Source organism: Echeneis naucrates, chromosome 22 (assembly GCF_900963305.1).
Source record: "Echeneis naucrates chromosome 22, fEcheNa1.1, whole genome shotgun sequence".
NCBI lineage: Eukaryota > Metazoa > Chordata > Actinopteri > Carangiformes > Echeneidae > Echeneis > Echeneis naucrates.
In genome coordinates this window covers 12830945-12853812 of record NC_042532.1, presented here as the reverse complement: position 1 = coordinate 12853812, position 22868 = coordinate 12830945, and the positions used below count along the sequence as shown (strand labels likewise).

At 39.1% G+C, this 22868-nt stretch overlaps 1 protein-coding gene across 4 annotated transcripts; it reads right to left on the bottom strand.

Annotated features, from left to right (window-relative positions):
• Positions 1–1484: 1484 nt before the first annotated feature.
• On the bottom strand, positions 1485–21762 carry ppp2r5ca (protein phosphatase 2, regulatory subunit B', gamma a). 4 transcript variants are annotated; one of them, XM_029493542.1, is made up of 16 exons: positions 21721–21762; positions 21557–21631; positions 20099–20249; positions 10374–10573; positions 8395–8505; positions 8030–8122; positions 7797–7927; positions 7628–7687; positions 7319–7427; positions 7006–7059; positions 6598–6768; positions 6372–6499; positions 5865–5966; positions 5616–5688; positions 4676–4792; positions 1485–4056 (listed from the first exon to the last, which is right to left on the bottom strand). In XM_029493542.1, the coding sequence occupies exons 1-16, from the start codon at positions 21745–21747 to the stop codon at positions 3922–3924; spliced, it is 1737 nt and encodes a 578-aa protein (XP_029349402.1). In that variant the 5' UTR covers positions 21748–21762; the 3' UTR covers positions 1485–3921. The 4 variants fall into 4 exon arrangements, with proteins under 4 accessions (XP_029349402.1, XP_029349403.1, XP_029349404.1 ...); XM_029493543.1 differs by lacking the exons at positions 20099–20249; positions 21557–21631; positions 21721–21762 and adding an exon at positions 15858–16027; XM_029493545.1 differs by lacking the exons at positions 20099–20249; positions 21557–21631; positions 21721–21762 and adding an exon at positions 15858–16027 and having other exon boundaries at positions 3922–4056; positions 4676–4757.
• Positions 21763–22868: the final 1106 nt, after the last annotated feature.

The window sequence follows — 22868 nt, the reverse complement described above, 5'->3', positions numbered from 1 at the left end:
AAAAAAGCTCTGATTACTGAAACAGGAAGTAATCCACAAAGTGCGTGTTTCAACGGAAAAGGCTCACCCTTTTTTCTCTGTGCCGATTTATGAAGCAGCTTTGCGCTCTCATATTACTTTCTCATGTGCAGTCAGCTCATTGCAGAAAAATGATTAAGTCTCTATTCATGATTGGAAACTCCATTACATTTATTGAATACATTGAAAAATCTCATCCTGTTTGCAAAGATAGTAGTAGTTTCCTTTGGGTAAACTGGTGCAAGTATGGAAATCTGTCCATTGAGTCCTTTGTCATTTAAATGAACAGGCCAGGAATGTTATTCAGTTCAGTATAGGACTGCCACTAGTGATGCATTTTTACCCTGCTGATCAATTTCAAATTTTGTTAAGTGTGATTCTCAGATTTCAGTATATATCTGAGAATGTTTGCATTTGGTTGAAAGTGACTGAAAAAAATGAAATTCTAATCAATCTTTGTCAGTTGATCAGGTTGTTCATCGTTCATGGTTATGATGATAGGTGAGTGCTGATATACACAGCTATGTGCAAATTCTACAATTTAAATTACTGAAGGAAGTGGTATAAAATTCACACTGAAATGTCCCAGAATGCGAAACAAACAAAAAAAAAAAAAACCTCTGGAGTTTTTTCTGCAGGTTTTAATATTGGAAAAGAAGCGTTTACTAACACAAGACTTGATGGTTCATGCTGCTGTCGCAGAAGAATCATGAATAGTTGGAAACTGAATATTGTGTAAATGTATTTATTGCCTTTGATTAAAAAACTTTCACAGATCAGATACCTAAGAAGTAGATGGAGTTGCCAATTTTGAGTTCAGCATGTTGTATTCAACGTAACTGCTGCAAGTTGACATCCATTTCTAACTATCTAGCGCCACCTTATGTTCAAAATAACTCACTACCAGTAACGCTGACAGTCAAACCAAGCTCAGATAAACAATCAGAATATTTATAGATTCCACTTCTGTGGAGTAAAACCCTCCCACTGTTAACCCCTGTGGCTTTACTTCCCCATACAACCCCAACAGTTCAATGTGTGGTTGCTAAATAAATCTTTTTTTCTCATTTTAAATGCCTTTGCTTTTACGTACAACTGCTTCTAACCTGAACACAGCACACAGTCAAAAGTTTGCACACACGTTCTCATCCATTTACGTGTCCAACTGTTTGCTGCTGTCTATGGAAAAGTATGTGTTAATGCTGAAAATGAGCTTATCAGAAAAATCTGACGTGTACCTTTGAAAGGACACATAACTTGTACAGAAGAACCTAATCTTAGAGGAGAAGCCTCAAAGTGTCAAGCTGATACAAGGTTAGATATGTCTTGGCTTAGGCCAGAAACCTCAACATAACTGGAAATGTGAACTTCTTTAATCCTTGGTACAGCAGATTCACGTCTCACTTAACACGTGTGCCCTTTCAGTCAGTAATTAAAGCCAAAATGGATGCATGGTTGAAAATATATAGTCAAATAATCTCTTTATTCATTCTATATAGATGTACACCACTAAAGACAGTGATCGGAGCACACAACGGGTTTGAACATTTGTCAGTTATTTAGGGGAGGGCGGAAACTTTGCAGAGTTTAAGAAAGAAAAATAAGTACATTTTCTAAATTCTTGTCACTGGAAGTACAGCCAGAACAGAAGAAATAAAACAGTATGTGCCAGATTGACTTCTTTCACTTGCTATTGATGTTTTATTCTGTACAGAGGGACAATTTGTACAAAATTAATCTAGATATATAACACTACATGAAACAAGGTAAATCATATATACAATATTAAATGAATCATATAGTACAGGTCACATACAAAAGGACACTTTAAGTTATCATGTTGTGGAAATAATATGTTAAAATTAAAAGATCTGCAAAGATCCTGCAGACAGAACAAGCCACCAAATCATTATTAAATCATCTCTTATCGTGGATGACTTGTTTTCAGCACTAAAATAAACCTCTAACATCTCTGACTCAAACTCATAAAATCCATAAAACATCTCTCCCAGCAAGCAGGACTGTTTCATAAATGCAATGACCCCAACAACAGAAATCAGTTTGGTGAATGGCATTCCTCCAGGGTAAAAGGTACATGTTTGACATGGTAGTTTTAATTTACATCTTTTTGCATTCAAGCAAATACAGTATTAATACAGTTAACAAGCCAAGTCACAATGTCAGTTTATTTTCAGCATCTGGTATTTTTGTGGCCATTGTATACCAGTCTGTTTCAGCACTGGGCTTTCTGAATGGCCAGAGGGAAAAGAAAGAAAGAAAGAATCTGAAACCTGACATCCACGCTATTAACTTCCAGAGACAAGACAAAGAAATACAACACGTCAAACATGAAGAAATCTAGTAGACCTCCTCAGTTGAAACAATGGTACTGACTGGTAGATATTTTCCTACCTTAAACGACTTCTTCACTGAGAAGTGTAAAATATACATAACCCACAACCAGAAAACTGAATTCAGGAATGGTAACAACACAAACATGCCACGTCGTTAAATTTCACTTCAAGATTTTTGGTAGCTCATCAAAATTATTTCTCTATTAACTGTGTCAGTTATGTTAATAGCTACTGAGGTTACCAGATCTTATGATAATAAATTAAATCTATTTTTAATTAATAATGGTGATTATAAAATCTTTATGGCAAACAATACCAATATGCCTTCATGCTCTTTGAAAGGAAACATAATTAGGAGGTCCTAACTCAATAATGGCTGTCAGAAACCATCAGTGACTGCAGGTTTTACACACAAAAGGTGTGAGATAGTTTGTGTGTGTGCCTGCAGTCACAGTGAAGAGAAAAAAAAAGATTATCTGATTATGTTTCCTTTACACAGACAGTCATCCCTATTGGTTTTGCAGTATATATAACCCAAGACCCTCCTCGAACATCCCACAGCTATGCTCTCCATCGAGCCATTATGTACATGTTATAAAGCCCAGCACACTGCAACTTAGGTAGCAAATACATAGAGTATCGTTTCATTCAGGTTCATCCTCAAACTAAACTCAAACACAGTGAGTACCATTGTTTGAACCGTCTCAGCATCACTACGGTCTGGTTTTCAAATATTGCAGATGAACATAAGGAAGCAAGCATATAAAAGAGCGACATATGGCACGAAACAATAAAATGGAAAGCATCAGATGTCCACAGGACAACTTCCCCTTTTCTTGCCATCTTTCCTGGACGTTGCAAGGCTAAGGACAGGCCTCAGTTTGGTTTGTTTGGTCTCAATTGTGCTAAACTTAAAAAATAATAATATTTAATACAAACACCAGTGACCAGAAACAAAAGAAAGTGTCTTTGTTAAAGTCACAGATAAAAACATAAAACAAAACAAAGAGCACAACAGTCTTGGCACTGATAAGATGTCCATTAGATTGACTGAACATTAAAGAAAACATACAACAGATGACGGCAAAGTCTTGTCTTTCATTTAACCAACAGGTTCTGGTTTTGTTCCCTTTGACAGAAAAGAAAACCAAGCAGAGACCAAGAGACGATCCTTAGACAGCGAGTCACTCATTTCCTACGTAACCATGTCAAGTCCACGGTGAACAAGTCTGCAAGAAGGAATGAAGGAACCAAGTAAGTGGAACCAAAGGGAAAGCAATGGGAGAAAAGACTGACTGTAGCAGGGCAAAAAGACAAACACACTCCCGCTCCTCTTCAAATAAACAAAAAAACCTGAGAAAAGCAGAAATTCAGGGGCAGTGGATACGGGGCTTGTGCACTGGGGCAGTAGGAATGAAGGAGAACTAAGGATTCTGGGTAAATTAATGGTTGGAAGAGGGATGAGAGCCCAGAAGTGGGTCGAAGAAGATGTCCATGGCTGTTAAGGGTAGAAGGGGCAGTTGAACCAAGAGCCGGCCGGTGGCGGCACCTAGAGTCCATCATGGGTGGTCAACATGTCTTCAGCTCTGCGGTGGGACTCCAAGGCTTTTGTGGTGTAGATATCCTGAGGCAACTCAGATTTACGTCGCACCATAGGCCGCTCTTTCCGCTGGTCATGCTGCAACTGTCAGAACGAAGGCAAAGAGAGTTAGACGCATTCATAACATTTCATGTCATCATCTTCTGTCAACATGTCAAATTGTTCTTTGTCTGATGTTATCTTTATGATGAAACACAACAGCAGCTAGAGTGCAATTCAGTTAGAGGCCTAAATTCAATGAACAGACAAGAACAAAGACTGATGGAGTTAAAGCATCATGTACTGAGCTGCAACATTAAAACAACAACCACCCTGAATGAAATGAGACATTAATCATGGAGCACCAAAGTGTTCAATATAATATTATTAGTTCATTTACATTACATACATTTCACAATTATTTATGTATTTACTGAACACTTTGGAGTCCTTCCTATGTAGAAATCATGCAAAGGAGAGTGACCGCTAAACAGGAAGCCCTTGATTCCAATGTTTAGTCCAGCATTATTAGTTCCTGCATGATTTTCTTCCAGTTGCAGGTCCATTTAAAAAGTAAAAAAGCTATTCTCTTTCATTCTCAAAGTATAATTATAATTAAGAGCAGGTAGCTTCAGTTAGAAGACCTTGCAAGCTTTATGCATAACCATCATGTAGTCATTGTAAGAGGAAAGATGAACAGAGACAGAGAGAAAGTCAGGTTTACCTGAGTTGCGCCCTCCTCAACTGTCTTTTTTAACCTCTGAACATCTTCTATCAAAGGGACATCCGTCTCCATTGCTACAGGACTATTGAGGTCAGAGGAATCAACATACATAGAGAACTATGTTGAAAAGAAAAGGAAACAAAAACAAGAAGGGAAAAAAAAACAAAACACAAAAAGGATGGAGAAAGACTTTTAAGTCGCATGCAAAGTAGAATGAATCAAGAGGCTGTGAACAAATTAAAATAAGCAACTCTGATCTACTCTAATTATCAAAGTAATGTGCTTTAGTTGCGGTGTAGGAATGGAAATGACTACACAAAATGATCATCACCACTTTGATTGAATTTGAGCAAGTGGTGGTTAAGAAAAAGCCACTTGTTGCAGTTTTTCTGTCACAACAGTAAATCCAAATCCAATATTTTATTGTTGCACTAATCTGCTTGAATAGTAAAAAAAGAAGAATTGTCCAGCATTCTGCCTTTTACCTTTTTGTTGTTGTGCTAAATAGTAGCTGTAGTTTAATATTTTCTGTGCAGACGTGGCAATGGTGTTGAATTAGTCAATAAGTGTATTCTGCAAGATGTTGAACTACTCCTTAAAGCATGTCTATGTAATGATAAAGTTTTAGAAAGGGGGGCAGAGGAATAAAAAAGACAAGTTACTCTTCAATCTCTCAGGGATCTTGTCATATCACAGATGCCATGCACCACAACTAAGCACAGGTTTAGAGCATCCGTCAACACATTTCCATCCTTACCAGGAGAGCAAATTGGAAATCATTAACTACCAACAGAGTCTAAGCAAACCTAAATGGGATAAGATGGAAAGGGAACTACAATTCAGCAACAGGCAAGACAAGACACTTCATGTTATATATCCACACACACGTGCTCACACACTCTTAGGTAGCATGGGGAAAAGGAATGTGCACAGTGTCTACCTGTGGATTTGACTTGGCAAGGTTCTCAATCTTGATCCAAGCCTCTTCACGTTCTTTTGACTTTGCCTTTTCCCTGTTGAACAAAGCGCCACACCTCCTGTCATTAATCTGTTCCACTCCAATGATTGAACGTAAAATCTAATGCTACCATTGAGCTGCAGTTTTAAAGGCCGTCTCTGTGAATGTGTCACTCAGACATGTTTTAAAGAGATTTAATTGAGTGGGAGAGGAGTTTGTGTTGCTGCCTACTTGTTTTTCTCAGCCCTGAACTGCTGTGTGCAATCATCAAACAGCTTCTGATTCATCTCCATGAAGAGCTTTAAAGCATTGTAGATCAGGCCGTGGATGGTCCTGTGGACGCACACAGACACACAAACACACATGGTCAGTCAGAGCCAAATTTGTAAAAATTCCAACAACATATAATAGCTAGTTCAGCCTCAGAATGAAACCTGACAAAAATATAAAAATTTAAACTGTTGGGACCCATTTTATTTTTTTTTAAAGCAACTTGAGTTAAAAGGTACGGTATTATTTCTAGCGTATACAACCTGTGGCAGCAAGTATGCAAATAAAAAGTAGTTATTGGTTATGTGAATAGAAATGAATTATGATAAATGTGTCTGATAAAGTGCTTACATTTCATCCATAAGGTTATATTTTGTGAGGAATCTAGATCTATAGTGTGAAGTTCATACAGGTTATCAAGGGGCATTAGCATAGCCTGCATAGAGACGCTAAGATCGAGTATCTTACTTGTTCCAGTGGGTCTTTGAGTTGCGGTACAGAGCAGGGAACATTATTGGCAGGATCTTTGCAGCATTGTCACTGATCAGACTCATGATGTACTCGTTGTTCCAGTAATACAGAGCTCTTTCTGCCACCTACAGGGAGCAGAATAACAACACAGCCCGTTAGCTGCCCAAATAACTTAAAATCAGCGAGTATACATAAGTATACAGTGTGAATAGCCATCATTTACCTGGAAGTGGGGGCTGGAAACGCATTTAGCCAGCTGCCTGAACAGAGGCTCCTGAACTTTAACAAATTCAGAGGGCTCGATGACATCCAGGATCTCCTCCAGCTCATTGAGGAACATTACTTCCTTGGGACTGTGAGTCTTTGGCCAGTACTTTAGTAGAGCCATTACCACCTGTTTGGAAGGTAAATAAGGATGCTGATTAACTGGTCAGGTTGGATAGAGGGAGAGAAATTTTTAGGTTTAAAATAAGTATGGAAAATATTTGCAATGACACGTATTAAGGACTAATCCAAAATAGGCCAAACATGCTCTATATTTTCCAAATAGTTGGGCCTCCATTGGAGGATCTCTACAAGAAGCATTAGGCAAAGAAATGAAAATGGTTGTACTGTGATATTTGTGGCATACCGGCTCAGTTAGAGTGCTGTCCTTTTCTAAAAACTGCACCACGCAGTAAGCCAGCTACAAAACACAAACAAGTAAAATCATTAAACTGTCAAAGAATTTGAATTTATGCACAGGCAAACTAGAAGGTAACACGGCAGGGGACATGTCCTGCCTGCGGCACAGACTGGCTGGAACATGCCATTCTAGTTAAAAAAAACAAACAAACAAAAAAGCACCTGCACACGCCGAGTAGTGTTCAGGTTTCAACAAGAATGCTTTCAATACATGATGTAAACAGCTTCATGTGCTTCATATTCTGCTCGACAAAACTTACCTGTGGATGGTAGACACTGAGTGATTTCACTTTGTGCAGAGGCAATAAAACCTTCAACAGGAAAATTTTGTGCTCTTCTTTTAGTGGTAAGGCAAACCCATTGATTATGCTGTAAAATAAAGAATAAGGAGATAATCAAAACATCTTAAAAACAGTGGAGGGCGATGAAATGAATGATAAGGAAGTGTATAAAAATTTTATATTACATATTACATTTGTACAAATAAACAACAGCCACAGATTACGATGTAAAAACACACAAAGGAATTGATCTGCAACAAAACCTGTAACTTTAGTTTGGACTCATACCTTCCAAGTATTTCCAGTAGTTCAGCTATACCATTATGGTGCTCCGTTTCGTAGATAAACCTATGAGAGAAAACAGGGGTTTAAAAAAAAAATTGTGTGATAAAACAGACACTGACCATTTATCTTAGTATACATGATTAAAAACAGAGTAGTGGAGAACTGCACTGACCTATAGAAAATGTTATTGATCTGTTTTCTGATATACGCTCTCAGCCCCAGGAACTTTCCATAGATCCTGTGGAGGGTGGTTTTGAGGAAGTCTCTCTCTCTGGGATCTTCACTGTCAAATAGTTCTAGGAGCTGCCACCAAAAAAAAAAAAAAAAAATTTTCCTCATTCAAAGTAACCATGTAAACTAATAATTTTATTTTTTACTTTATTTGTAACATAATCAAACCTTTACCTGCATAACAAATTTCTGGTCGATGTATTTCTTTGCTATGTTCGGCTGAAAGTCAGGCGATTCTAAAAACCTAAGGAAAAATTCATAGACCAGCTGCAAAAGAAAAAAAAAAAGAAAAAAAGAATGAAAATCAATGTTGGGAAAGAATTCTTTGCAGTGAAGTTGAGTCAAAGTGCGGTTTGTTGTTTATAAGTGCTCCAAAATCAAATGCATGCTCAAACTCTTTTGTGAGCTTCTCTTCTGGAAGTACCAGCTGTTCTTTGAATTGAATATTTCAGCCATGCTCTGAGGCAATTTGAGAATTAGGATAGCCACTTATAAAGTTCATGTTGTTTTGCGGATAATTCAAATTTGAAAATGTTAACCTGAAGGTGCGGCCATGCTGCTTCAAGTGTTGGCTCATCTTCTTCTGGATCAAACTCTGCTCCAGTTGGGTTGGATGATGGAGGCAATGTTCTGAACATGTTGACTGCAAACTGGGGGGAGAGAATGAAAATGATACCTTTATGGTTTGGTACCCCAAACAGAATGCTAGTTCATTCTTTTTATTTATTAAAAAATACAGCCTATGGCTCTACCCAGGTTAGGTTAGGTTACAAAAGATTGTTTTTTCACAAACAAAAAGCGAGACCTCAACTTCTTGTCATAAGTTTCCCACATGTGAATGAATGTTAATCATCATGATGTATGATTAAACCAACAGTAAAACAGTATCAACCTCCTTCAAAATGATTTCCCATTTCTATTTAAAAATACCTGTTGACTTTCAATCTACCAAAGCAGCATCTCTGTTACCAAGATGTGCAGGACAGGCTCTTTTGGATGAAGTCTTGAGGGAAGGTTGATTATAAATGCTGGCACAAGCTGAGGTATACAGCCAATTTACTCAGCTCCTGATCTTCATATTTAATGATTAGGACTATCTGGCTGTATAATCATTTTTTTCTTCATTCATCACAACTGAAAGATTCAGAGGGGAAAAAAGGGGGGAAGCAAGCTTGTGTTTTTAAGTTTTTATGAAATGTTTCATATTAGGTATTTTAAATTCACTTTTCTTTTTGGGTTAATGTTATCTTTGCAACTGGCCTCCAAGAGTATTGCCCACAATAAGCCAAGTGTGTTGTGTTTCTGGTGTCTCACAGTGTCAACTGACTCCCCTGTGGGCTGCTGTTCCCTGCCAGGCAGATCATGGGACACCGCAGGTGGCCTACTAAAACACTGAGAGCCTTGTTTGAAAAGACAAGCTACAAGGTAGATAGACTGTCCAGGCTGTGCTGCACTTTAACCCAGAACAGGCTGCGGAGATGACTGTGCAGTAACTCCACAATACAACTCTTTCGTATTGTAACTTAAAGCAATTCTGCCATTGGTTTCAATGATAAAAACACAATGGCAGCAGGGGAGCATCCTTCTTCAGCTCCAGTGTTTATATCACGTTTAATGCATTGTTTCATTGCTGTAAATCAAACAAAAGTATTGATTCTAAACAAACCACCATAGCTTCACCTATAAATGGAAATTGATTCACTCCTTGCAGGTGAAACGCCCTTTTTGGGCGGAGAAGCCGTTTAGTCGTAAAAGAGCTTTCATGTGCAAAGTGGAAGTGGAATTAGAGTGGAGAAAATGTAATTTCTATACACGCAACCCTGCTGATTATTTTATTAAGGCTTTGAAAGAAATAAATGACCTAAAACATTTTCAAGTCCCCCAGTGGCTTTAAAATGTATTCTAAATGGCAACAGGAGGCGTTCTTGTATACTTAACAGTGTGTGCAACAATGATGAGAAAAGACAACAAAAGCTCATTTCATCAAGGTCACGCCAGCAACTAATTATTATTGCCATTATATGGTGATAATCTGCTGAGGCTGAGTTCCCCCTCGACAGGTTACTAGTTTAAGAAAGGACTGACGGATAAAGAGATGAACTCAATATGGAGATACAAAATGTTTTGCCAATTAATTTGGCTATAATATATTAGAAATTGGATTATAATTTCCCAGAGTCCAAAGAACACAAAAACAAAACGTGATAAATTAAATCATTCAGGGGTCACATTGGAGAAGCTAATCTTGTTTGTTTACTTATTCATCACATTGCAAAAAAAAAAAAAAAAAGGGGGGGGGGGGGGGGGGGGGGGGCAGAATAGGGTATCTCAAGTAAATGCTTCAGTCAGTCCTAAGAAGAAAAAGTCCCATCGAATCCCTCACATCACAAACAAACATTAGCTGGGACACAAACCCGCTGTCTGTCCTGCAGGAACAGCCTGCCCCTATACTCAGCACAGGTTTCACCTTCATTTCAGCTTTTACTTTAAATTAACCCCTGCCTCAGGTTTTACTGACCATGTGCACCACCTCTGGGTAGATGGGCTCTGTGATGACATTCCTGTTGTGGGTGATGTACTCCACCATTTCACTCAATGCCGCCCGCTTCACTTCCTTCCATTTCAGGTCACTGAGCGGGTCGGACAAAAAGTCAAAAAGAACACAGCACTGTCGTAGCTTCTGGATGAAGAGCTTTTCCTGCTCCGCGGGGGCCACATCTGAACAAAGACAGAAAAAAAAAAAGAGGTAGGTGAAGACAAAACAATGTTGCAAAGAGTCTCTGGATGACCGTGGTGGTGTTGAACTCATAGCACTGCAATAGTGGTGATGAATCATCGTGGTGAATTTCTGAGATTGGAGCCATTCACAAAGAGTGGGGGGGTGGGGGGGTTCACAAAAGAAATGAAGGGAGGTTTAACTGTCAAGAATGACAGTTCAAGCATTAATGTCATGGAACAAAATAACAGTAGGTAGGCTGCATATAATTTTTTTTAAAACTAGCCAGTGAATACAAACAGACTTAAGTGCATTGAAAGAGAGGCTGAGAGCCCAGGGGTATATCAACAGCAGACAGAGGGGGATAACACACATGATGGAGGGAATGGAGGATGATGGATTTGAATTGTCACAGTTAAATGCTGAGAAAGAAAAACAAAGATATATGAGAACCAAGCCATTTACGTCTCTGATTATATTTATCCATGAGGATTCGAGGATTTCCTTTTTCAATTCATTTCCTCCTGAGCACTCAAGAGCACAGGCTTGTAAACAAACAATCTCTGCAAGTCAACACTTCATGCATGACAACATAATGAGGAAACCACCATTACTGAATTCCTACCTGCTCATGTGGTACAGTAATAACACACACTGACACCATAATTATGCAGTTATGTGACAGAGCTTTGATGTAGCCTGTTTCTCTTTCTTTTTGCTTGTCACAATTGAGATGTTTTTGCTCTCCCTACACCACCCAATTAATTGCTATTATGGCACAACTATTTTGAATTGGAATTTGTAAAACTAAAACACACAATGCTAATCACTAAGAAGTTCTGCATGACACCATAAATGTGTTAAAAAAAAAAAAAAAGTCCAGGGGAAAAAAAAAAAGCTGGTGCCACCTTTATGTCATTCATTCTGCAAGATGCAGGAAACGTTTTATTATGCATCATTAAATTGATATTTCATAGCCTGTACTTCCCTTTATAGATTAGATAAAGCAACTTGTTTTGAAAAGATCGCAAATGCCTTGCAACATGAAACTTTTGATAACCTTAGGATAAGAAAAGCATCCCTGACTGACTGGTGGAAGTTTGATTTGCTCTTACTCCACCAGGAACTGTAATAAAAAGGCAAATGTGTGGTGTCACTGTGTCCCTTCAGGTGTGGGTTCATGCAACTGTGTGCACAGCTGATAAGAGGTCTGTCAGGTCAGGATGCTAAAATATTTCTGCTATCAGTCATAACTTATATACCTTTTCATATCTACATATCCTGTAGAAAAACTACAGAAGTCATTCAGATGCAGTAAAAACTGCACTTCCTATCCCCCATAATTACCTATCAGGAGGGTGTGGCGTTGAAGATGAGCTAGCACTGAGGCTTAGAGGCTGTTGGCTCGGGAAGAGGATGTAGGCACCATGGGTGAACTGAATTACAGTAGCCACATATAGATGAGGGACAAATTAAAGGAAAAACTTCACTACATGCGTGGGAAACAATGAATTTATATAAGTCCAAACAGGCACACTGCATGGTACAGTAGAGAAATTACCATCAAGTCATGCTCGCTGGCATGTGTTAAAATGGTGAGTAGACCCAGAGGATAACATCTGAGAGACTTTGAAAGAAGGTTCATTGTTGGAGCGAAGGCGGTGGAAGACTGCTGCTCAACTGTCTTGCTTTTGGATACAAACACTGACCAAAATGATATCTGCATTTGGAGCTATAGGAAAGGCATTCATAAATTGGGCCGCAAATTTTGGTTGTCAGCTCGTATATGATGGCCCTGACGATCACACATTAGTGCATAGTTTAAAAACAAACAGAGAAACAACTCTTCCTCAGGTGAAAGAGAATACCAATGCAGCACGTGATAAGACTGTATCAGCTAGAACAGTCTGTCGACAATTACATAGAGAAGGATATTATAGTAGGGTTGCATTACATAAACCCTTCATTACTAAGATGAATGCAAATTTGAGGTACAAAAACTATTGGCACTTGCACTACAGAGATACAGAAAAAAGTGACATTGTCAGACGAGTAATTGTTGAACTTATTCTCCACATCTGGCCGAGACCATGTATGGCATACATAAGAGGAGGGTACACTTTTTGACCCCTAATGGCATTTTGCTGACACAGTTTTTATTCACTTTCCTTTTCCTCAAGGCAAATCAATACAAAGTTGTTCTTAGTGATTGCTGTATGTCGGATGGTCTTTTTATCTGTCACATGTCATGTACACAGCATACGTCAAAGGGAAAATTAAATCAAATTAGTTTTATTCTTCCGTGGCTAAAGAATTACCTGTCAACTTTAGGCTTCCTATTACTGAGATAAGCTAATTAGGTTTGGAGATAATGTGATGAGTTAAAATGAAACAAAAACCAACTGATGAGGTAAAACACACCTTAGTAAATTTATTATATATCTTTATTGTGCATTTTTGTGGCTTCCATCTTGAGCAATGCTGAGCAAATAAATAAACTGGCATAAATTTCTCTCAATTTAGTCACACAAGTGTGTAATAAAAAGGAAAAACTTGTAGGGAAACAATAGGCAGCTAAACCTTCTGTCTCATGTCTTAATTTCAGTGAATGCACTCAAAAGTCTGAGCCAGAATGGAGGAGGTGTCAGGGGTAAAACACACGCAGAGGTGCTCAACACAAATTCTAGGTAACAAGAGAGATATCCTATTCAGACATAATGGAGACTTGGCCCAGACACACACACACACACCACACTTCTGCAGTGTCAGTTTTAAGTCGGCAAATTTATCTTGATAGAAAGCGAGAAGCTGGGAATTCCAGAGGAAAGGGGACATGTTTATGAACTGCACTTGTCAACCGTATTCATAAAGATTTGACAACCGATGGGCCTGTCACTGTCCGAACAAGAAAACACTACGATTGCCAGCACTCCTGAGTATAAAAAAAAAAAAAAGAAAAACAGAGGAAGAGAGAGGGCATGAATCATTATTACTACAATCTAATCAAAAATCAGCTTAGAGATGTTTTTCAGAGTAGACATAGATATGACAATGATATGAAAAATTCATTCTTTTTTTGGGATATCTTTGGGTGCCATCTCCATGACTTTTGTGCTGTCACATATTTTGTAAGTTGTGCTGATTGCACTGGGACATGAAGTCAAACTGGAATGTGTTTCCATGCCTTGCACTTCTGACTGTGTCAGACTTGTGTTGCTCCTATTACATAAGTCTGTCTGCCTGTGTTATAAAGTTTCTGTACACTCCTAAAATACCCAGTGGGTTGTTGTGTAACAGATAAAGGCCCAGTGTTGAGACCTCAAAATTGATGTTAAGCACAATGTGACTTCTATTAATGTAACTAGCAGGAGCCTTAGGAAAGCAGGCATGCGCACACAAGTATCGTGCTTTGAGGAGAACAGAAAAAGATTTATCTTAATGCCCCCCTGTGTAAAACAAAGATAATACATAACTTAAGTCACATTGGAGCAAGAGTCTCTACTTTTCTCTGTAAATGGGTCAAATGAACTGCTGATAGTCTGGAGTTAGAATGAGTTTGGCAATCTACTTTATCGACAGCATGTTATGATCAATGTAAACATTGACTGATTACTATTCATAGATAAGTGGGGCAGTGTGTTTCAGATGTGAAGGGAAATAAGCTGTCATTCACTAAACTGTTTTGTCTGCTCAGTGTGCAACACCTGAGAATGCACTGAGTGCAGACTATATAATCTTGAGTAAAGTTCCTCAATAGTGGCCCATTCGTTGTTTGGAAGTTGTTAAGCTATGCGTTGTTGCCACTCCAAACACATTCAATGCTGCAATTGACAGGCTCCTGTGCCTCACAATGGCAAGAAGTCATTGCAGTGCTTGTTGTTGAACAAAGTCTCACATCTCAAAAAAATGCATAGTTAAATACAGACATGAATATAATCCATTACAAACTCAGGAAATGTTGGGATGTCGAACCTTATTCAGAGGTGGTCTAGGACTCTTGTGTTTCTATAGGTTATGTCTAAATGCAAGTCCACTTCTAACAATACTGATAGGCCATCTACCCATTTGTAGTGCAGTATCAGTCAAGGTCTAAACCTGGAGTGAGAAAACAATCACTTACACCGCCATGCTCAAATGTAAATCTTTTGAAGTAAAAGTAGGAGATTAATTTTCTCAAATGAGAGAAGTGAAGTGATACATACAAATGCAATGTACTCTGTGAAGTGCACTTACTCTTAGTCAATCTGAAAAGATTTGGATATAGGACATTTGGTCTGAATGGTGTTATACTGATAAGGACACACAATGAGAGGAAAGAGGCAGAGAGTCTGATTGTTCTCCAGCACTGAGTTGTCATTCAAGGCAGCTGCTCTGTGGCTCAATAGAGTGTAATCAATAATTGCCAGAGGCTTCATCTAACGCTGGGCTGCGCCCGAGTACAGTGGTAACAGGCCAGGCCTTTCAAACATGACTGAGTGCATTGTGCACATATTAAAAAGCCAAGCCTGATGCTGAAATTGTAAAACATTACTGCTCTGCTGTGGCAAAGATGACTGGGTTGTATTGTCAGCACGGTTTTGTTGACAAAGATCTACACTTAGGTAACACGTTCAGATTTACTTTTATTTTTTTGTGAGACATTTCTGGAAGATGCCCAAGTATGTTGCTCACAGGAGGGTAATGAGGGAAAAGGGAGGGGAGATGGAGAAGAGAGCTGCAGAGCAGTGGCTGTCTAAAGCTTATACACTATGACCAATTTGTGCCCAGATGAACTGGAGTGTGACAAAAATGCCGAGCTGGGTAGCAGCTAAGAGATGTAAGGAGGAGAGACAGGATTTTAACTCCTCTTTGGCATTTTCCCTTTTTACCTGCTTTAATATTTGCATACGGAACTAGAGAAATACACATTTACAATGAACCACATGAAAAACTATGGAGAAAACCCTTCCCTAAGCTATGACCTCACTTCCTTTGACATCACTAGCTTGGCGGGGGGATGGGCAGAGAAACCTGCTAGCTAGTAAAACCAGATTTTTATGTAGCTCCCGTGTCTCACAGCTATGCATACAAGCCTTACAGACAACCTTTTGCTGGTTCCCTTTCAAATACAACTGAACTGTTTTCTAAAACACGACCACAATTATCTTATCTCGAACGTCTAAATGCTGACTAACCAAGCAGTGGAGCAGTGGAGGAGAACAGGAGCACAGCAACACACAGCTCCCACTCTCTCTCCCCCCTTAATTCCCCAGGACAATACAGGAAGAATAATTTGTCCTTACGTACCTCTGAAGTGCATAAGAGCCACCGGCTGAAAAGGACCATTGGAATTAGGTGCATCCACAACCATCCTGTCTCCAGATTTATTGCATGTCAACATCTAAACCTCAACCAGGAAGGTGATCCACTCAGGGCGAGAGGCCAGCCTCCATTTTAGCACAAAAGCAGATCAGAAAATGAAGCTCTGCTGCTGGAGGGAACTGGCTAGTTAGTGATGTAAGCAGTGAAGGAGTCAGTTGATTGGCCGTGCTCAGGCTGCTTTGGAGCAATGAGGGCAAAGGCTGCTGGTAGAGAGAGGGAATGATTGGCTGGGAGCCTGAACAGGGGGTGGGACATACATTGGAATTTTTGGTTGGGCTCCTCCTCCCCACTCACTGGTCTCTGGTGACGCTCTGCAAGGCAGACCGTGCTACAGATCTTGGATCAGATTGACTTTAGTCTTTTCCACAGTTTAACCATTAGCAGGGTTTCAGGCATAATCTGACTTAGGATAAGGATTTGAAAATAACTTACTTAGTGTGCTTATAGAGAGAGCGAGAGAGAGAGAGAGAGAGAGAGAGAGAGGCCCCAGTTGAATCTTCAAAGTCTGTCATTGTTTCCTCTTCATCTCTGCTTGGTTCTTTATCAAAGGGAGGTGGGGGAGAGGATCAGAGGGGGCTTCAAACCTTTGGATTCAATAAGAAGAAGCCACATGAGGGCCTGAGAACAAGACTATTGATGACTTGCTGTTGTCCAGCATGGAAAGCCAAAGAAATGCAGTGAAAACTACGGGGTGATATTCACAACACAAGATGAAAGACCATGTTAATCGCTGGTGTAGTGTCATGCTGGATATAAATGTAAACTTCAAATCAAATACATAATTACATCCAGTCTTCTAGGACACTTTAAAAATACATGTAATATATTGCTCCACGCTCCTCCGCAATATGAACAAAATGAAACTAAAACACATCCACCTTCAGCGGTCTCCATAGTGTACTTTGAGAGAGGATTTCATGACTCACACACTATTCAAGGGCATAAGCAAAATCGGCTGCATTATGTTATTCTGAGTGACGTACATCTGCTTAGAAGAAAAATGCTGTAAATAGGAAATGACACTGAGAGGATAGAATATTAAATCCACAAGCACACAACAGGAAAATGCTACAGCTCTGCACAGCATTCACAACTTGTATTCAAGTTTATCTACTGACTCCAAATCTGTGTTATCACAACAAATTAAACAAATCATACAGGACCAAGGTATTTCACATTTTAAATTTTAAAGTTTATACATACTTTGACTAAATTGCTAAGTCCATTATAAATGTTAACATTACAAAGTTAATAATCTTCATTTCATCTTTATATAAGGAAGCAGTTTCCCTTCGTTTCATGTGATTTATCACAGGACACAATGAGGGAAACCACTTTCATGCCACAAGGCAGACCAGTCTTTTCATAACATTAGGACTCACCACACCGATTTCACAGTTCTCTCACAGTCTTTTAATAACAAAGCTACTGTTCGGTCTTCCAGCAATAGACAAAATCAGGCGATTAATTAAAATTTAATCAAGAGTCCACAAATCACAGTTGATGATCAGTATCCTGCATCTGAACTTACCGCTCAAAAATAACACCGCATTTTTGTAAAATGCTGAGGTCTAAATCCCTGCAAAATGTCTCTGTGCGCAAAATTAGCAGTAGAATAGAGTAGAGGCCAAGTATATAACTAGGCAGTTCTCACTCTATGCTATTACATTCCACAGCCATGACAACGGGTGCCGGTATTTGCAGAGAAGCTGCCACTTGCTTCCTACTAACAGGACAGGCTGGGTAAGAAAAAATACTCTGGCTGGTAATACTGCATATTCTTTACCTTAATCATTCTCATGAAAATCAGTAATAATCAGATCAATGTAATGATTACTTTCTGTGTTTTTTATAAACAGTAGCATATTCATGGATGGATTATAAGAAAATGTCCCTAGACAAGTCAAAAACCCCCCACAAAGCCTATATATTTCCTGCAGACTTCATGTTATTTACCAAGAGACAGACTAACACAATCTTGGTTTAGTTTTTTTTTTTTTTCCCACACGATTTCTTGAAGATTAAATAAATTCCAAATGATACAGGCCTTAACTTTTAAATGAAACCAGCTCAATAGCTGAACTCAATCAAATTTATCTATTCTATATCCAGCCAGACGATGGCAGTGTAAGCAATGATGTCCATAGGGGCCATCTGAAACGTTAACTAATATTTGAACTGCATTATTTATTCCTCTTCATTAAACAGACTGCAAGGGCCATAATTTAAATGCTATGTCCACTCCAGCAAGTGACCAGTGAGATTCTGTGGTCGAAGCCTAAAAATTGATCAAAAATCACATACTGGCCAGACAGAATAAATACAACTTGTTGCCTGATAATGTCATACAGACTGCTTCCTCTCCATCCCTCTCTTTTATACACACAAACACACACACATACAGAGTAGAAGAAAAAAGTAACTTTAAACATGTCAGCATTGAATGGCCATTTAAAACCAACTCACAGACATTGCCCAGACTTCTCTAATATTCTCACTGTACACAGACTCTTGTCTCCACATCAGCGAGAGTTATTTTTGTTTGTACACGCACCCACAAGTGCCCAGGCCATCGCATACAAGTAAAAGTAGAACAGCTAAACCTCTTACATATAGCATTATACTGCAAACAGAGTAATTCTCCAGCATAAAGGTGTAGACCTTTAGAGCTGCCTGTAACTGAAGCTACTGAAACTGATTGTAACTGTAAACTCAATGCTGTTTGTGGTGCATATAGTTCAATATACTCTGTTATTAAAATAAATGAATCAAACTAAATAAAGATTCCAAAAGATGAAAAAGTCAATAAAATAAAGAATGTCACTTACAGAGAGTAACATTTTAAATTTCTTCTTTAAATATTTTTTTATTTTTTATTCAGTTATTAAAATAGATGCTGTTAAACAGTCTACCAATTAACTGATCATATAGTCCTTTTCAAAGTTTAATTCACATATGTGAAAAGAATAGAGGAAAGGTCTGAAGTGATTTCCAGGTACAAAGATAGTTCTGAATCTTAAAGATTTAAATGAAACATATTGTTTACAATTTCAGCATAGTCATTAAAATGTTCCCATGTAAGTTGACTACACTATAGAGCCTGAAATTACAGAGCAGTCTCTGAATGGTCAGGAATATTATTTGGGAATTTATGATTTTCTTGCACTTTCTCTGCCATCAACTTCTTAAAACTGACCAAAATGAAGTTTTAAAGTTTAACAGTAGAAACAGGAATTGTGACACAGTTTGACCACCATCAAATCCTCTGCGATGCACACCTCTATTGTTTCTCCATCATATCATCTAGTTCACACAGGTACAAGAACGAAGCATAGCTGGGTATAGTTTACAGGAAACCACTAAGGGTCAGATCCTGTCAGTAATGATGTGTGTAAACAAAGAAGCCATGAAAGATTGATGTCAATGATCAAATCTTCACCTCACTGTCCTGTCCAAGAATCAGTGGAGAATCAGTGTGATATGTACAAACAGAGCTGATCAATACAGTATAATAAAACAACAACACTCGTGGCAGCTTGCATTTCTGTGGTTACTATGGGCTAGTTTACTGGTTGGTGATCACTAAAACGACTTTAATTCCAGGCCATATCTCCCATCACAGTTTTCCATGATGACTAACATGTGATCCTGTAAACTTATGGCAGACTGCAGTGCTGGAAGAAAAGTTTATAGGACCATGAGATGGCTCATTCTCCCACTCAGTTTGATTCAGGTTTATGTTTTGAGTTATTATTGGATGACCCAGATTCAACTGTCTTCTGGTCTCCTATTCATGCAGCTTGAGTCAGAGTTATCTTACACGAGCGAATCCTCCAGGGGTAATATCTGTTTCCTCCAGGTACGGCTAGAGATGCAGTTGATTGCACATCATTTGCATTACAGATAAAGCTGTTGGGCAGTCTGCTTGGCTATAAATTATGTACTAAGCAAAGACCTCAAGGTTAAGAAGGTGGTTATGAGGATCCACCAAGGCTATGAATTGTTAATATGATTCTCTTCATTTATATAGGCCAAATATGCAGTCTTAGACAGCAGTTTCTAGAAGAATATAAACTTATCTATGCACACATTATTAAAGATGATGAGCAAATGATAAAGGAAAGAGGGATCGCTCCTTACAGAGATGTATAATGCAGGAGTCATACCTGCTAGTGCAGGTAGCTTCTGCAGTTCTCTGTTGGTGCTGAGGGGGAAAGAGGAAGTGCTGAGCCTCTTCTCTCTCTTCATGGCCAAGTGTGACCCAGGCTGCTTAACCCTCATCAGCTGAGTTGCAGGAGGCATTTTCTTATTGGAGCCCTGCAGAAACAAAAGGTGTAGGGGAAGGGCTTACTCAAGCAGTCTTGAGCAAGGTAATTTCTGCACCAAGGGAAATGATGGGAATCATTTTACTCAATTTGAGTTAGGGAAGAATGACAAAGAGAGGAAGTCACATTTATTGATAAACCATGTTAAAAAAAAACAAACCAGATTTGCCAAAAGGGCAGACAAGTATAAGGCATAATCATCTACACACTATATTTTATACATAAAAAGAAAATCCTAATAAAATACATCCATCCATCCATTCTACTGATTTTCCATTTCTGGCTCATGCAGTAATAAAATACAGTCAAAAGCAATAAACAAATAAGATATAAGTAAAAAATGAAGAGAAGAGAAAACAAGAGAAGACAAGATAAGAGAGGCAAGGATGAGGATTTTGTGGTTAAGGGTCAAGTTCCTTTCCGAATCAGATCAGGTGATTCTCATTGAAGCAACCTGATCACAGCCGGTGGTGTGCTGTGCTGCATCTGCTTACAGACTGTGATAGACCTCAGTGCACAAAATGACTGAGCATAGATAGAGCTGATAAAGCTGTCATTGGGAACAGCAGCACCCCACAGTCAATCAATCAAACTCTTGCAAACTCAGTGTATTACACTCAGCATTAATGATGCACATCAGAAATAATAATAACAAAAATAGCTTCTGTAATGCCTAGTACTGTAGTCTGAGCAAAGCAAAGCATGACGGGGAGGACTTGGGTTCAAATGCAAGCATTTTCAGAGAAAGTAAAGTCATAAGATCATGCTGAGAAGTCACATGAGAAACTGTTTGCATTTCATGAGAACAAAGGGTCATTAAAACTTAAAAAAAAAAAAAAAAAAAAAAAAAAAAGGATGATGACTGAATTTCCAGGGAAGTTGTCAAAGATTAGTCATGGAGAGCATGCGTAAAATCAAATGAAATGTTGAGACAACATATTTATTTTGCTGTATCCTTGCAGGTGTTAGTGTGTGGATTTGGAGGGCAGGTTTTTGCAGAATTGGCTTTTGAGCAGAATCTTGGCCACTCAAAGGCAAAAATAAATAAATAAATAATAATAATAATAATAATTGAGGCTTCTCACTCTTGACAAGGAAAACAAACCAAATGAGACAAAATTAATTGAAAGCATGTTAGACAAAATAAGACAAAATACTTCTTAATGTTCTTTTTTGTTCACATTGTTCACATTGACATTACATTATATTTTTGTTGTGTTATTCACCGTCGTGCAGTTCAGTGTAGTTGTTTTCTCATATTTATTCTACAGTTTTACGTGTGAATGAAAGTGGACTTACTGGACTTACCTCTTGCTCATCTGCTGGTCCATTTTTACCTCCAGATTTCCTACATCTTCCTGATTTGGATGATTCCTAAACAATGATAAATCAGTAAATGAGAAAATAACACAGCAGCATCAGTTATATAAAATAAAAACACACACCCTTTTTTGAGATTTTACCTTTTCTTTCTTGCTCTTGTGAGGCATGCTGAGGTGGCAGCCCCCGGTGTCAAGCAGGTCGCGGTGAAGCTCCGGACACACGCCGGCAGCAGCTCTCGGGTTAACCCGTCAGACTGCGCTCACTGACGGGGCTCTCCGGACTGGCCATCCGGGCACCATGTGACTGAGCCACAGCAAGGTGTCATCCTATTTACGCGGTGGCTTCGGACCACAACCGCCCCCTCTGAAACAAGATATCCCAGAGCTGAACTGAATATATTTTTTATATATCAACCTCAGCTGTCAACTGTCGCCGTCCAACTTACTGCTGCCGGAGCTGCACTTTTCTGGCACCCGTCGGTGTCCTCCAGCTCCGGGCAGGAGCAGAGTCCTCCTGCCGGCTGTGATATCCGACAACCACCGACAGAGAGCGGTGTTGTATCTGGGAACAAGCGGAGGGAGAGCTCAGTGTCCCGGCCTGACCGAGCTCAGAGGTCCCGTTTCAGCACCGTCCTGTATCCGGAAGTGACTGTCTTATTTTAGCGCTGTTATCACTAATTTAAATCGTGTTGTGAGACATAGAAATTTAATTAAACTAAAATTAAATTTAAAAATGCTAAAATCAATATTCATGTCAAATAAATGAAGCTACTCCAGCAACTAATAACATAACTGAAAATCCAACATGGCGGACCTTTTATTTCCCGCTCATGGGCTTGCTCGGAGCAGCTTTGCTAGCATTAGCTGTAAGCTAATGCACCTCAACTTTTGTCTTACCTGCGGCCTGTGTAGTGGTGGAGTCTGCGTGATATGCTGGTATATGCCGTATACCCACTAAAAGAGATCGGTGATTTACGTATGCCCCCTTTAAAAAACGCAATGATACGCAACAACATAATTTTGTGACTGCGCTCTCACTCTTTCGCATCTTCTGTGTTACTCACTTTTGGACGTCTGGGGCATCCGTCGCCTGTGCCCTGTGCCCTGTGACCTGTTGCCAAGCAACAGCAACGCACTTGTTGACAAACCCGAGAACTTATTCGTTTCTCTATTAGAGTTTGATCAGTCTGCGATTCAAGTTAGCGAGCTTTTCAACACGAAGGAGACATGAAAACAGGGTGAAATTAGCACGGTTATCTGTAGCAGGGGATAGTTGGTTAGAACTGACT

Bases quoted from the DNA above. Each gene is read 5' to 3' on its own strand.
- ppp2r5ca (XM_029493542.1), bottom strand. From the start codon at position 21,747: ATGCCTCACAAGAGCAAGAAAGAAAAG. The intron at 7,928-8,029 runs GTAAAGGTTTGA...TTTTGGTGGCAG, and splicing joins ACCAGAAATTTGTTATGCAG to CTCCTAGAACTATTTGACAG. The intron at 7,060-7,318 runs GTAAGTTTTGTC...TGTGTTTTGTAG, and splicing joins TCAGTGTCTACCATCCACAG to CTGGCTTACTGCGTGGTGCA.